We start from the raw sequence: 16,511 nt of genomic DNA, 5'->3' as shown, positions 1-16,511 counted from the left end.
TTTGCATACGTTAATTACTTTTTTTTTATCCTTCTTCTCATGTATTTTAAAAGCTATTTCACAGTAAGTAACAAATCTATTGAATTGTTATAAATGTAATAAAACAATGATTTATTAACAAAATTATTGTGAGCCTCGTAAAAGCTTTCTTGTTAACTGTTATTTGACTCACTAAGAAATAAGTTTTCCATTTTTCTTTTCGAAATTTCAACGAATTAGGGTAAAGAATTTAAGTTATACTCCTCTTTACTCGGCAAGGATTCAATCAAATCATGTAAAGTGGCGAAATGCGAAACAGCAGACACAAATAAACAGATATCATGCCACGGAAACAAACGGAACGAGATATTATCCTTGTGACCACCAGAGACTGGCATTATTCAAATATCGGTGGGAGTACTTAGCAGAATACGCTTCGTACAGTGGTACTCGTGGTCTGAAGGATATTTCTCTGTAAATACATGCGGCCGTTGACGTGATGAATCGTACAGAAAACTGAATTTTTGCATATATATTCACCTCAAGACACAATCTAAAACTATGTTCAGCATTCTTTGTGTGATTTAATTTTCTAAATAAAAATGCGTAATGTGTAAATTTTACAGAAATGCCAGAATGTGGTGAAGAGGAATTCCAGTGCAGAGCTGGTAGGTGCATCAAAAGACAGTGGCGCTGTGATGGAGAATTCGATTGCGCTGACAACAGCGATGAAGATGGATGTGGTCAGTTCATATCTCTTCTCATAAACCTATTTCTGCATAAAAATCAAAAGTAGAACCTGTAATTGCGTGTTAAATCTAATTTATGGAACCTCTTTTTTGTGTGTTTAAGCTTAAACGAAATTTTCTGGTAGCTTAATCAAGTTGTTTCTGTCTATGTGCAAATGACAATATATAATATACCTAGAAACAATTTTAACTTCACCCATTTGGACTCAAAATCGGTTCATGTTGGTTCAAAAATGGAATAACATGCTATAAGAACATGCACTTAGGGATCAATATTGGGATGTCGAGAATTTTTTATTATTGGTCCTAGAATGACCTATATAGGACCTACATTGGCCAATATAGAACCTATATTGGCTAAATAACGGATATAAATTATAGAGTGTATCTGACAATTCTACATATGGCTGTAAAGTGACTGTAAAATATCACGTGAATCGAAAAATTCTATGTAGGACCACTATCGAAAAAAAAGAATATTGGCCCAATGAAGGTCCAAGTTATTTTACTGCTAGGGATATGGCAATCATAACCCTTAATATACAGTTTCAAAACACTTCCCAAAAAATTAAGTAATAGAAATATACTCTATAGCAGTTATGAATTGGAATCTATGTAAAAAATTAAGCTATAAAAGTAAGTCTTTTTTAGTGTTTACACACTGAGGGAAGTTCTTGACTAATGAACCGAAACTATAGTATGTCCATTTCTGTGTTTGATTTTTACTACATTCACGTTTTTTACTTTAGTCTACATATCACAAAGTACACCTTATAATTTTAGATATTAAAGTATGCCCTCTTAGGGATCATAAATTAATACTTGAATGAGAAAGAAACAATACGAAATAGAAACCTGTTAAATCAGTTGTGGTATGGCAAGGCTATAAGTGATAAGGCAAATTATCGTATTAAACTTTATAAATCATCACTTAATTCCTTTTTTTTTATTCCCTTTCTAATCAAACAGGTTCTTATTTTCTCTGTTCTGCCGTCCTCGGAAATGAGTCCTTACAATTCAATATTTCGTTTTTTCCTCATGCAAATACTAATACTAACTGAACTCCAGCAAGCACAATGTGTAGTTGTTTACTTCACGTTTGAAAATATATGATGAATAACTTATATGTTTATTAAGATCATTTTTAAGTTGGTGTGGAAAGTAGAAAAAATTAGTTGATGATTGCAGAAACCAAAGATAATGGAAAGTGATACTTTGTGTTTAATTGATGCTTTGTAGAACAGAAAAAATCCGTAATGGGTGCTATATCGATAGTGGACACTACTAAAAGTTAAGAAAATTCAGTCACCTCCCATAATTTCAATGTTAAGATTTAAAAAATATTGGATGAAGATTTACTGCCAAAAAGAAATCTAATGTTTATGTTAATGTTTAACGAGGTTGAAGAAGGAAAGATTAAAAATAAAATTTGACACTAAGTTGTCGTAACATTGAATTATAATTAGTTGTACGTAGACTTGTATTGAAATGAAAGATTAACCGTCTCATTTACTTACAAAGGTGTAGAAATGCTTGCATTTACTCTTTATGAAACTATATATAATTTTATTTGCTGATTTATAAATATTTTGTTGGGGAAAAGAAATAATTATAAATTCAGTAAAAGGAACTTAAGAAGCTGAGAAATATGTAATGTTTGTAAAGGCATAAAATATGTTATAAGGATGGTCATTAAATTACACCCTGCATTTTGCAAGAATTTTCGGGATTTTCATTTCAATAGTTTTAGTTTGTTCTCTAATTTTGAATTTTTTTTTGTTTTAGCGGTATCGTAACTCGATATCACGTCTTCTTCTATTAATAAACTGGGTACCATAATGTTTAAAGGATTTTTATAAAGAAATTAACTCTAGGTTTACGAGACGCGTCATTTTGACGCATTTCGAATTTTATAAGGAAAATTACAAAACCCGTTTGCATTTTTATTTTATCTCTTGTAATGACTTTTATCCATTGATCGAGGTAATATTGAAGTCTATTTTCTTCAACAGCATTGAAATACTGAAATTCTCTTTGTGGTATACCTATCTCTATGGATATGCGTCAATTTGACACGATCGTAATTTAGACAAAATTTTGAGTAAACATGCAAACATCACATCAATAATAAATAGGAATGTACCGACAATACTTCGATCTGTTATCCGATATCGTTATCTCAAATGAAACAAGCGATAAACAACTGTTGCCGATAAGCAATAATAGAAGGAACAAACGCAGAATGTCTATGATGTCAATTGATCAGAGAGATGTGTATAATAAAATTATTGAATAATAAAAACTTTCCATAAATATGTCTCTCATATTTTCATTTTTTTCTTATGGTATATAATTACATTACTTTCTAAGTGCTGTTATATGTATTTGTTCATGCGACAAATTGACGCGTGTTCGTAGAGATAGGTATATAAGAAACGTCCGTAAACGTAGTGTTAACATAGGCTTTAAAAGCATATAATAACTTATATTATAACTTTTAAGTTTAATTGCAAGTAAATATTACAATAATTTAATAAAATCAAAAATTTGCCAAAGTACAAATAGTTTAGCATTGTTTGAGATGATCTCCTTTAATGTGGTCCAGGAAAAAAGGTCCCATTTCAGGCGAAGGAGAAAAAAGTTGTTGGTTTTTTCCCGTCTCCGACTGTATCCTTTAAGATTTACCGTAATTGGCTTTCAAACTTGCACGCCTCCGTAGCCAATAAGATCTGGGGCCATGAGTAGAGTTTTTAATGATTACCATTCGCCTAACCATGGTACTTTTAGTGTAAGAAAATAAAAGTTTTAAATCCATTTTGACATGTTAAAGACTGATTGCAAATGAACAAAAATTGATTAAAGAACTTAAAAGCAACATTGATTATAATTAATTAGAAACGAAAGTAAAAGATTCACAGATGCACTTACTTAGTCAGTTGTAACCAACTGCAAAACATTAAGTGTTTAATGTCTTAAAGATATTGAATAAAACTATTCGAATCGCGTGATACGAACCACAAATGTATTTTTTTTTATTTCTACGATAATTGTTTACTGTCGTACGTAGAGCGTCATAATCAGTTTTGTGACAAAAGCATCTTGACGTGCGTGACGCGTCTTTCTAGCTCAAGTGGTCAATTGATCTACAACAATTTCCATGATACTTTTGAAGTTTATGCATTTTAAATTGATTAATATTTAAGGAAACTATCTTCGACATATTAAGATTTCCCCATCTCAATAGCTGTTAACAAGACTTACAATTGAGTCGCTCAGAAGCCAATGCGGTTAAGTCCAAAACACAACAATTGAGAAAATTAATGTTTTTTGATACATTAGTTTTTAAAATTCCTGGTTTATTAATTTAATTAGAAAAGTGTATAAACTCTTTTTTCGAGGTGTAAACTCTGCAAAAAAACAAGATATGTACAGGATGTGTAAATAAAAACGTAAGTATTTATTGAAATAATGACAGCATCTTAAAAATTTTAGGACTTATACCTTTTGGCAGCTGAAAAAGATAAGAAATTTATGTCTTCTAGTATAAACGAACTTCGATTTTTCTCAATCATCACTAGATACAGTGACTAATAGAAAATAAACTGTTGGATTATTTCAAAAATTGTTTTTTACTTCAAAACTAAAGTGGCACTTTTCTTTGTTTTAAGAAATGAAAAAAAAAATTTAAAAAAAAAAACCACATTTTAAAAAAATACTACGAAAAATACCATACCCCTTTTTTTGGTGAAAAAATACTACCGTAGTATTAAAAATACTACGTCTGGCAACCCTGGTTACTATGAATTTCTTGTTTTTCAGTGTTACCAACAAATATCGAAAGAAGAAGAAGAATTTAATTTTTATTTCAAAAATTATGTAAAAAAATATTGATAAAAGGTGGACTTATTCACAATGGCTTCTGAAATTATTATATAATATATTCAGAAGCTATTAAAAAAAGGGCTGTCTAACCTAGAAAAAAGTAACCAATGAGTAAATCCCTTAATAACTAAGAAGATTATTATTTATTTCATCAAAATTTCCAAAAATCAGAAAATATCAAAAAATGGACTTAACCGCATTGGCTTCTGAGCGGCTCAATTACCTCTCATTTGCACTTCGTTCAATAACTATTAAAATAATTTTAACCATTTGTGATTTTTTTCTTTGTATTCTGTTTCTTATAACAGCTATTATTTTCAATTTAGATCTTAATAAAAGAATTAATTCTTACTTTTAAAATTATGATTTATTCAGAACCTTATTTTAACAGAGTTCTTCTTAATTTTGGGGGATGTGGAGTAGGTAAGTGGGCTCAAATGGGCCACCACCCCCTCCGGAAACACTGTAATATCAACACTTCTCCGAAAAGAGAATGTGACTAAGGCTTAAAAAATTTCATTTAAAAGCCAAACTATTGCCAGATATAATACTTCTTCTTAAAACAGGAATACCTGGAGAATCCTTTGTTTCTCACCTTTTGAAATAAAGTAAATAAAATAATTTTCGTCAACTTTTTCAACTCGAATGTCTAAATTGGCTCCAAATCGGTATGCGTTATTAATTAAAGATTACAAAGTCACTTTTGTTCGAAAGAACAAAAATGCCTAAAGATATAAATCTGTTGCTAAACTATTTTTCATGATATTTCAAACACTTTACCTAATGCAGTCATAAGACTTATTAGTTTAGAAGTCGATAGAAGAAATTGAATTTAGAAAATTTGGCGTCAGAAATCGATGCCAATATCAAAATTCAATTGAATATTTTCTCTGGTTTATTCATTGTCTACAGCTTACAATTTGTCTCGCTAAAAGTATAAAACAAAGGAAAGAAGGCATTTAGAAAATGGGCAGATGGCGATCAATTTTCTTCGCAGAGGACTGAGATATCTCAAAAGTATTTCTCTTGTTTTCCTTTTTGCACGTGACAGAGAGGGCTGGATAGCTCCTTTTTTTCCTGTTTTCCTGAATGATCATCGGTCACGGAATGGCTGGATGAACATGTAATGGAAAAAGAAAACAACTGTTATCACAATGTAAGAGAATAGCTTCGTATGGTAAATGGAATGAAATGAGAAATACTTTTAGGTTACGTGCGGGAGCAGCTCGAGTTGAGTTAATAACAATCTGAGAATGAATTCGTTTGTCAGGAATATATTTCTCTTTTTCTTTATTAAATAAGAAACTGAAAAAAGGTACTTGGATACTTCTTAAGGGTTATTTCATTTCATTAGGAATGTAAAATGGCGAAACTTTAAATTAATGGTTACTGTAGAAGATGAGTTTTTAAATCATTAAAATAACGATATGAATAGTTGAGGGGTATGCGAGGAACATTACAGTCAAGCTTGTTTGTAGAGAAAAATTAACTTTAACTGTAAAATACGTAAATTCGGAGCTTTCGTTCGTACTATTCTTATGCATTTGTCTTGTTTTTATTCTTCTGTATTTGCTTCCGTATTTTATATTGTATTCCTCTCTATTTTATATTGTACATTATGTATTCTGTTCTTTTCCTTGACTTTGGCAAAACCTTTGGGGTACAGAGAGAGCAAATTTAGACTTTTGTCTTGCTCCCTCGATAGAAAAGGTTTTGCTTTTATGACTTCCGGAGATGGTACCCCCTAAAGACGTCAGCTTTGGTTGTCATATTTATCCAATTTTTTTCATATTTTCATTGTCTCATTTGTAAATTCTGAGAGGAATTTTAATTCAATAGCTGAGTTTCACAAAACATACCCTGAGAAAAAAATTAAATTAACCTTCAACCATAACACAGGTAATTTTAAATCCTAATAGAGAAACTTTATACCCTTTGATCCGTACGTTCACTTAAATTTTCTGCCTAATTAAGTTCATTTTTGGCATGTATGTCACTCTCATGCACTAGAGCTCTCGTGTAACCAGAAAGAAAAAATATCAATCTGAAACAGATCTGGATAAGAGAGTGGGCACAATGCTTATTATGTGATTTGGTTTGAATCTTTATATACGATATGTTTTATTTTTTTCGTATTATCATCAGTGATTCTGACTAATAACATCATTTTTAATGAATCGTCTTTTATCGATAATAATAAAATGCAGAGTTTGTCTCTGTGAGTACATATCTTATAACTCCAGAACTATTTGTCCTATTATCCTGAAATTTGGACAATGGGAAAAGGGAGCAATTTTAGCCCCCTCTCCTGGAACTCGTTCAAAAATTTCAATTCGATTGTTCAGGATAGATATTTAAAAATAGATTTTTCTCATTGGTTCAGATCTAGCGCCATTGATACAAATGTGACTGCCGATGATTTTAAGTATAATATCAATTATGTTTGCTTGCTTATAACTCTCATTAATTTAAAAAAGAGTTTATTGCACGAGATCTCAGTGAAAAAACGTAAGCTGTATATCTCTAATTCTATTAAATACGCTACTTATTCCAATTGAAATATTCACATTTAAAAGAGCGCTATAATTTAGCATTCTTCTCACTTTTATTTAAAAGCCAACAAAATACTAACTAGATTTTTGCAAAATATAAAAACAATAACATGTTCGGAATTTATGGAATATTTCGACACCCAGTCTCACGGTTAATTCAATGTCTACCTTAGTCTTATAAGAAAATCAAAATATTCGGAATTTAACTGCTTGTTATTTTACCTTTTCGCATCGCATTATTTACGAAATATATTTGATTGTATGCGGGTCATGTATGATTGTATCTTTTCTGCTGTTGTCTTGTATAATTACGTCCTGTATAGCACTATTGACAAAATAAATTAAGATATAATTTAATATTCTTACATATGAAACTATCTATGTTATTCTATCTCTCTTATGTTTAAGTTAAATTTCAGTAAAGCTCCAAAATTACGAAACATAGTTTAATATAAGGAATTACTATATTCATTTCATAATTTCGAGTTTATTTAATGTTCCAGAACAATAATTCAAAGTTAAATATAATTTCAAAGACAGAGGAATTTCATTGTCTGGAAGAAATCTAATCTAATTAACTAAAAATAGTTAGAATATTATTACTATTAAAAGTTATTCGAAATTTCTTAGAACCCAGCCCCTTAATTTATAACTATATCGTGATAATTAAGAAATATTATCTTTTCTAAAGAGCTATATTTTTCCAGCATTGAATTGCTCCGAAAAAAGTATTTCCTCTTTTTTAAGAAACTTATTTTATTTATCTTTAGTCTAATTAAATTAAGATGAGAGAAATTTAATTAAGACAGTATTATTTTAAACATATTTCTTATACGTCCTTTAAACAGGACATAAGAAGAAAATCCTTTTAATCAACATAAATATGATTTTTCTGTCAGTTCTTGGCAAGAGAAGTTATTATAATACTACATTATTTCAATTGAAGCAATATAGTTTTAATATTTAAACATGTTTTAAGTCTTTTTTTAAATAGAAACTAGAAAAAAAAACTTATAATAATATTTAATTAAATAAAGTTATTTCGCGAAGAATTTCAAAAATGTTTTTATATAATGCAGTAGATATGTAGAATAATCAGTGCAAAATTTAAATTTTTCAAAACGTAACTGTGGTGACAATTAAATGATTGTGGGGGGAGATGTTATCGACAATGCCAACCTTCATCTATGAAAAAGTACCCCAACACAGAATCTAGTTAACATGTCTTATATACTAGGGAATTGGAATTTTGTAGTGGTATATACACTAGAATACTCCCCCACCAGAATTTTATCTGTGATAGAATTCGGTGAATGGGATACCACTAGTTGATTAATTGCTGTTTTGTGAGAAGCCGGGAGAGCTGTATTAAGATCACCGTACTTTTTTGAGTTCTGATAGGGAGAGTTGTATTAAGTTCACGGTCGTGGTTGCCCCTGTGTTGCATTTAGCAGTCAAGTGTATACGTTGTAGTGATCGAGACTGAGAAGCAACAGCGCGAGGAAGGAAAATGTCGCAGTCACAAGTAGCAAGTCAACTGTTCAATGTGGACCATCCATCGAAGTATAAGTCATCAGATCGAAGAGGTCATTACTGTCAAGGTAGGCATGTCCAAAGGTCATCAATCTGGAGAGAGATGTTATCAACAATGTCAACCTACATCTATGAAAAGGTACCCCAACACAGAATCTAGTCAACATGTCTTATATACTAGGGAATTTTGTAGTCGTAGATACGCTACAGATACAACAAATACTTCGAATTGAAATTTATTGTAAATATTTTTATACATTCATTTAGAGATTTTTTATGGACGTGAATTTCGGTAGAGATATTCAGAATTTAGTAAATAACTCTTGTATTAATTTTTAAGTAATATTCATACTAAGTGCACAATTAAATTTTCTAAAAATAATTGTGGTGCCATTGAAATAAATTGTATAACAAGTACTTTCAATTGAAATTCGTTGTAGAAATTCCCGTCAATTCATTTAGAGACAAATTATATGTAAGAATTACAGCAGATATATTCAGAGGTTAGTAAATGTCTTCTCTAATAATCTAGTAATATTCATACTCAGTTCAAAATTAAAATTATTTTTAAGTGATTGCAGTGCCGATCGAATAATTGATATAACACACACTTTGAATTGAAATTTAGATATATGCAGATGCTGTAGATATATGCAGTGTTTGGCAAATTTCTTTTTTATTAATCATTAAGTAATATATAATTTTATAATAAGAATGATAACTTAAAACAGATTTTAAATAAGTAACATCCCTCAATCTTAAATGTAGTAAGTTTTTAAATTTTAAAAACTGAAACAAATTAAGAAGCTGCAAATAAGAAAACTAATTGATACATTTCAAATAAGAAATCAAACTCACGAGCTGTGAATTAAACAGCGAATTGATAAATTTCAATTAACTTACAGGCTGTGGAAAAGAAAACTGCGATATTTTTTTAAGTTGCATCAATACCTGCAAATGAAAATAATCACGCGACGCAAATCAAAAATTTAAATCGCAAGCTACTAAAAAGAAGCTAGAGATACAAATCAGAGAACAAGAGAACTCCACTACTCCTTAATTTGTTCAACCAAATGAGGTTTTAAGGTAGATATTCAAAATAAGAAGCCGGAATCTATTGGAACCTGTTTATGGGGATCTAAGGTGGCAGCATACGAAAATCCTGCGAAATTCTGAGACAGGTTACGGCAAGAGGGGGAGAATCTCAAATACGGAATTTTTTACAAATTTATCGATTTATTTTTTTCATGCTGAATTGAAAGATATTGAACACGAAAAGTTTAGAAGATAAAAGGGCTTAAGTACAAAATTTACTTGTTTGGAAATGAACATATTTCCGCGTTTGATCGCATTATTAAGTCGATTTTGATTTCATTTGATTCAGCATAAAAAAATAATTTGAAAACAATATCTCATTCATTCAAATATCAGTCTTTAAGTTTATCCCCTTTTCTTACCCCTTTTTTCCCTACTACTAAAACCCGTCACAGGATTTCGAGGGGTTTTCATGTGCGACTACCCGACACCCATGAAACAAGTCCTATTGGCTGCCCGCTTGTTATCTTGAATGTCTGAGTTTGGTCTACGTATCACCTTATTTGACTGTACTAAATATAGTCTTCACAAGCAACAGATAAAAAATTTAACTTACGAAATGTAAAAGAAAAATTTTTTTAACTCTGTAAATAAAAGCTGTAAAGACATTAATTATTTTTTTTTTTTTTAGTTTTATTTACCAAATGTACAATTTTCTTTTTATATACGGGTATAAAGTCGAAAAAAATACCTCATAAGATTCAGAATTTTATAAAATATTTTTAAAGAAAAAAGAATATCAATGGTTTTGATTTATAAAAAATGCTTAAGTCTACTTCTTTTTATAGTTTTGAAGAATTCGTGAAGATAACTAAATATAAATTAAAATTCATCGAAGTCCTTAAGTTATAATTCAGTTTATTAGAGTTTATTCATCCAAAAAAATTGGCTGGCTGAATTTAATACGTTAATTTTATAATTAACAGGTGTAAATATATATATATATATATATATATATATATATATATATATATATATATATATATAGAAAAATCAAAACAGTAGCCAATAATCTTTTATATAATACAATTTTCTTTTTGCTATTTTGCTTGCTACTTCAGCACAAAGTAACAGTTACTTCTATATATTTTTAGTACAAATTTGCACGCGTGCTTTGCGTTCCGGGTGAGGGTTTAAAAATCTTTCATATAGGATGGAAATTGAACTGAATAATATATAATAGAGCTTGTCTTACATAAAAATTGACAAGTAAATGTGCGTCTTACGTTTCAAAAGTTAATTTCTTCTTTCTACCCCTACCTTTCATCATATTTTAGAGTGCTTTCTTGGGCGCATAATTCAGAAAAATGTACTTTTATTCGCAGAAAATGCTCTAAAAAGACGATTTTTTTTTTGTGCCTTCGATTGAAGAAAGACCATTCGTTTCGAAAAGAGTGTAATAAAAGTTGGAGAGCATCGAATGACGTGGATATATCTTGAGAGAAGAATTCTTGTTCCAATATTGAGTAAAATATGCATGCTCAACGCGAAAGTAGGACCATTGAAGGGGAAAGCAGCTTTGCTTGGAACATTTTTTCCCTTTCTTCAATTCAGCCGTAAAACCACCTTAAAATGAGTTGAATAGCTTTTTGCTTATTCACTATTTATATAGACCATGTAGTGGAACTTTATGATATATTTGTAAAAGAAAGAACCTTTTTTTTTGCTGAACATCTGTATGGATTTTGATTTAAGATTAGTATTTGTTGAAGCAAAATGAATGCATTATTAGGTAGGGAAAGATAAATATTTGATGAACCATAAAGTGCTTATTTTTTCATGTTTAGAATAATATTTCATTTTGAATAATGTCAACCTATTCCCAATATTGTGTTTCCAATTAATGCACATTTTGTTGTTATACAGCGTAACATATTAAGCGTTTAAATTATTCATTGTCATAAAAATCAATATATCGCTCATGGGCAGCCATAGTGGCACAACTCAAAAAACACGCGTTTTGGAATACAGAACAGGTGCAAAAAGGAAACTACACATTCCTTTCAGCAGCAATACTAGCACAACTCATAATTTAACTTGAAGGTAATCTTCGTTTAAGCAAACTAAAGCATTTCATATGCATTTTCCTTAGCAATGAAAACTTTAAACCCACTTATCTCAAAACGTGATTTTTTGAGTTGTGCCGTTATTGCAGCCCATGAGTGATGTAAACCCATACCCTCCAACTTATGAGGATTTTGAAAATAATTCTTTCCAGTGGTAGCGAACCAAAGTAGAAATTTTTCAAGCAAAAGGATCTCTCATAAAACTTTTATCAGAACTTAAGAATCTAGCCATATGGCATGCACTTTTATAAGTAATAGTGGACAAGTTACGCTAAAATTAATTTTTTTTAAATATTAAGACATTAATTTTGCTACCGTCTGAAAAGAAGATTTCTGAAACTACGGAAATTCCGTAGCAGTTGGAGGGTATGTAAACCTCAGTTATTGTTCCTAACTATCTCTCTATATCATTAAAAAAAATCGGCCAATTTTAAATTATTCCCTGCTTTAAGTTTGATGCAAAAGTCTTTATAAACACTTTAAAATATCATTATACAGTTCCATGCACGAAAATAATTACATTAGTAAGGATATGGATGGATGGAAATATGGGTTTGAAATGAATATTTTATTTCGGCAGGGACGTTTGCCCAACTTACGTTGTTTGAAGTTATTTCCCTCGTATTGGTCGAAACACATTTGTAAATAATATTTTTCATTAAAAAAAAGTTACATAATGTTACTGTATAGTGGTTACATTATGTCCTATTGTATTAGGGTATCCTTAGATGTTAGTTTCCCACAATCAACCACGTTAATCAGAAATTATCCATTGCAAAATAAATAGTTATTTTTTAACTGACGTTGAACAGCCCACTCAATTCTAAGTATGCGACTATCGTTGTTCAACTCTGTAACCTTGTAATTTTGAACACAACCCAGAAGACAAGACAGCTGCTGGGCCACTCATTTGGACAGATAATCTTCGTGGAGGACTTTTTGAGGGAACTAATCCGCATTTGCATTACATGGAGAGAAAAGCCACGGAAATCTCCCATGCTTAGCCCTACGGTGAAAAGATTCTAACCCATGATCAACGAGATCTACCTCTGAGGATATTTTAAGTCAGCAAAAAATTTACAATTTATTAAATAACGTTCCATAATTATTAAGATTGTACAATTCTGTAAAATTCTAGAGAAGAAAATTTTAAATGCAAATTCCAGAGAAGTATTCTAGTATGAGCATAATAGTTAATGTATAATAGTTACATTATATCGTATTGTATAAGTGTATCTCCAAAGTTGCTGAAGTGTATCATAATCTACGTACTACTATTCTGTAATGAAAGTTACATTTTAGAGATTAAAAATAACAAAACGAGCTGCATTATTGTACATAGGAAGATAACTGGTTTTCTCAAATATATAATGCATTTTAAACTGGTTACTTTGGGTTTTTATGAAATTAATAAATTAAATATCAGAAGAATGTGTTAGTAGAATCGATTATATATGTTTTGATCTTTTTGTTAAAAAAAATCAGTCATTAATGAGAAGGTTTACATTGCAACTTAACTAACCTTTTTGTAAAATTATTATTTATATCCGATGTCAGAAACATTTTTGTACATTAATTGATTCTACCGATTAATTAGGTTTTGATCGATTATGCTTGAATTGATTAATCCTGTTTTGATATCTGTTAAAAAAATCCGTCATTGATGAAGAAGTTATCCTTTGCAACCTAAATATTCTTTTGGTAAAAGTGTTATTTATGTCCGATGTCAGAATCATTTCTGTGCATTAATCGATTCTACCATCCGAAATTTCTAATATAGTGTTCAAAAATTTAAAGGTTCATTGCAATGCTTTAAAATTCTAGAGAAGAAAATGTGAAATGTAAACTGCGGATAAGTATAAAAATATGAGCTTTGCGACTCATTAAAACAAAGGTTTCTCACTTCTTACGAATAATTTAAAACCTTCATAAGTTTAGTACGTGAATGATATTAACTACACTATTTTCTTCTTAAAATGTCAAAAAATTTAAAATATTTAATATTTTTCTAGCTGCTGATGAATGTGCAGCTGGACAATTTCGATGCAATGACGGTTCTTGCATCAGTCAGTTGCATGTTTGCAACGGAGAGTACGAATGTCCAGATGGATCAGATGAGTTGGAAAACAGAACGTGCAGTAAGTGTTTTTTGTTACTTTTATGTGTGATTGATTTATTGTACTGTGTTCAAAATAAAAAAAATGGACCACCCTGAATATTTTTTCAACAAGTGATTGGATCCTCAAGTTCTAGGACTCAATCTTAAAGATTTGAGGGGATGACCTCAAATATGCTAATTAACTAGTGTAGGTGATATTTTAAGTTACGAAATCGGACAACAAACTTATTTTCTCTGAATAAACACATTTTTTTTTACAGATTCGAATTTCTGACCTCCAAGGTATAGGGGGTAGCCACAATCTGGGAAATATGGTCCCCATAGTTTGGCCCATGGCGGTCCAAGCTTTAGACCCTTTATTGTTAATTTTATTTTTTGTGTATTTCACCATATCTCGTGAACTTTTTAAGCGAATGGAAACAATTTTGCACACAATTATAAAATGAATTTATTCAATGATAATTCCATACAAGAAAAAACTTTTAATAAATATTTATTATTTTTTAATATTTTATCATTTTTTATTATTTTATCATTTTTATTATTTTACAACTTTTCATTATTATATTTAATAATCGTCAATTTCAAATACTCTTTAAAATTCAAATACGCAGGAACTATTAGACTGATTTCGATCAAATTTTGCATTTATTATGTAAAGAAACATTCTTTGAAATGATGTAAAACTTGTATACCTTACAATTAAAAAACTTTTCGACAATTATGAAACAAAATAATAAAAAATAATAAATATTTACTGAAAGTCTTATTTTTCAAAGAATTATCTTTGGATAACGAACTTTATAATTGTGTGGAAAAAAATTTCAACTCACTTAAAAAAGACTCGAAGTGTGGTGGTCGAAATAACGCAAAAAATAAAATTAACATTAAGGGGTCCTACCTTTGTACCGCTTTCCTGACCGAATTATAAGGACCATATTTCCCAAATTGTCCAATCTGTCAAAAAAAGGTATGTTTATTCAGAGAAAGTACGCTTCTGTTTGGTTTCGTAACTAAAAATATCGTGTGCACTAATTAATTAGCATATTTGCATATTAATTAATTAGCATATTTAATTAGCATAATTAATTATTAATTAGCTAATTAATTAGCACCACTTTGAATCATTAAGATTGAGTCCTAGAATGTGCAGATCCGATCACTAGATCAAAAGTTATTCAGGGTAGTCCATTTTTAATTTGCGCCCTGTACTTTATTATGCATTTTATAATGCATTTTTGATAATATTAATATTTTTGAGGAAATTAATTCGAGAATATAGAAGTGAGATAAAAGCTTAACTTAAACCATTACTTATTCAAGAACAAATTCCTTACTAAAAATATAAATACATAAAACAGTTATCAGGCCTGCATTAACTAATAGTAAAAGCTTGGACTTTGACAAATAAAGATAAGGATAACTTAGTAATGTATTAAAAAAAAATAATAAGAATTCTTGAACCAATTCAAATGAGCATTCCACTGCGTAGGATTGGTTAAAATAGTGAACTTGATCATTTAATTAAACTGAAAGCATCATTAGATTCATAAAAACAAAAGATTCGGCATGTACGAAACTGTGAATGTACGAAAATGGTTTTTTAAGAAAACTTTTATATTTGAAACCGATGAACTGAAGACCGAGAGAAGGTTAAACTGAAAAGAAAATATCATAACAAAAGATCTTATCGTAATGAAAATTTCAAACTGGAAATCTAATGCTGAAAACAGAAAGGTCTGGAGTGACATTGTTCAGCAAGTCAATGCCTACTGCAAGCTGTAGTGCCATAGAAAAAGAAAGTTTGTAGATTTCTAACGACCATTTATCTAAAATTAAAGTTTTTGAAGAGATTAAAATAGCAATTGAAACATGCAGCTTTTCATGTTTTTTTTTCTATTTTGGAAGCATAATAAATATGCTTTTTCATATAATATTAATTATTTGAAATAATATGTTCCATAAAAAAATTTTTTTGAAAACTTAGATAAGAAAATGTTTTTTGTGTTGCAAAAAGTTTAAAGTTTGTAGTACCTTTCGCAGCTCCACGAAATGATTAAATGAAATGGTACAAGATTTTTTGTAATAAATGCAATAGTTATGTGTATGCTTGAATTTTTTGTGTGCATTCGTTAGTCTGCAGACTGGTAGAGAGATTTGTCTGGAGGCGCTTAGAGAATAGTAATTTTTATTTTGACTAGATAAGGGGAGAACTTGTATGAATTTATTGCATCTATGTTTCTTTTTTTACCTATTTAGAGCATGGTTTCCCAATAAGAGGAAAATTTCCTAGTTTGAAGGAAAGAACGAGACAAATTTGAATGCATTTGCTTCTTGCTAAGAACTCTACTGTATCATTTGAAAATGTAATAGTTTACGTAATAATTTTCTCAGTTACGTAACAGTTTACGTAATTATTTTAATTTTCTTGAAAAATGAGTCACGAATGTTTGGTTTTAAATCCGCAAATATTGTTAAAGAGTTGCATAAAATGTATTGCTTAAATAGCTAATGCGTGAGAATGAAAAAAAATCAC

General features: G+C 29.8%; 1 protein-coding gene across 1 annotated transcript in view; it reads left to right on the top strand.

Moving 5' to 3' along the window:
- LOC122271649 (low-density lipoprotein receptor-related protein 4) overlaps window positions 1-16,511 on the top strand; it is a 463,426-nt gene that overhangs the window by 280,089 nt on the left and 166,826 nt on the right. Inside the window, exons 8-9 of the mRNA XM_043053650.3 lie at window positions 606-722; window positions 13,869-13,994. Coding sequence (XP_042909584.2) covers window positions 606-722; window positions 13,869-13,994 — 243 coding nt within the window. The remainder of the gene's footprint in view (window positions 1-605; window positions 723-13,868; window positions 13,995-16,511) is intronic.

Source organism: Parasteatoda tepidariorum, chromosome 10, assembly GCF_982258835.1.
Source record: "Parasteatoda tepidariorum strain Cologne lab strain chromosome 10, Ptep-v5.0, whole genome shotgun sequence".
Lineage (NCBI taxonomy): Eukaryota > Metazoa > Arthropoda > Arachnida > Araneae > Theridiidae > Parasteatoda > Parasteatoda tepidariorum.
The sequence above is the reverse complement of the archived record's forward strand: the minus strand, read 5'-3'. Positions and strand labels throughout refer to the sequence as shown.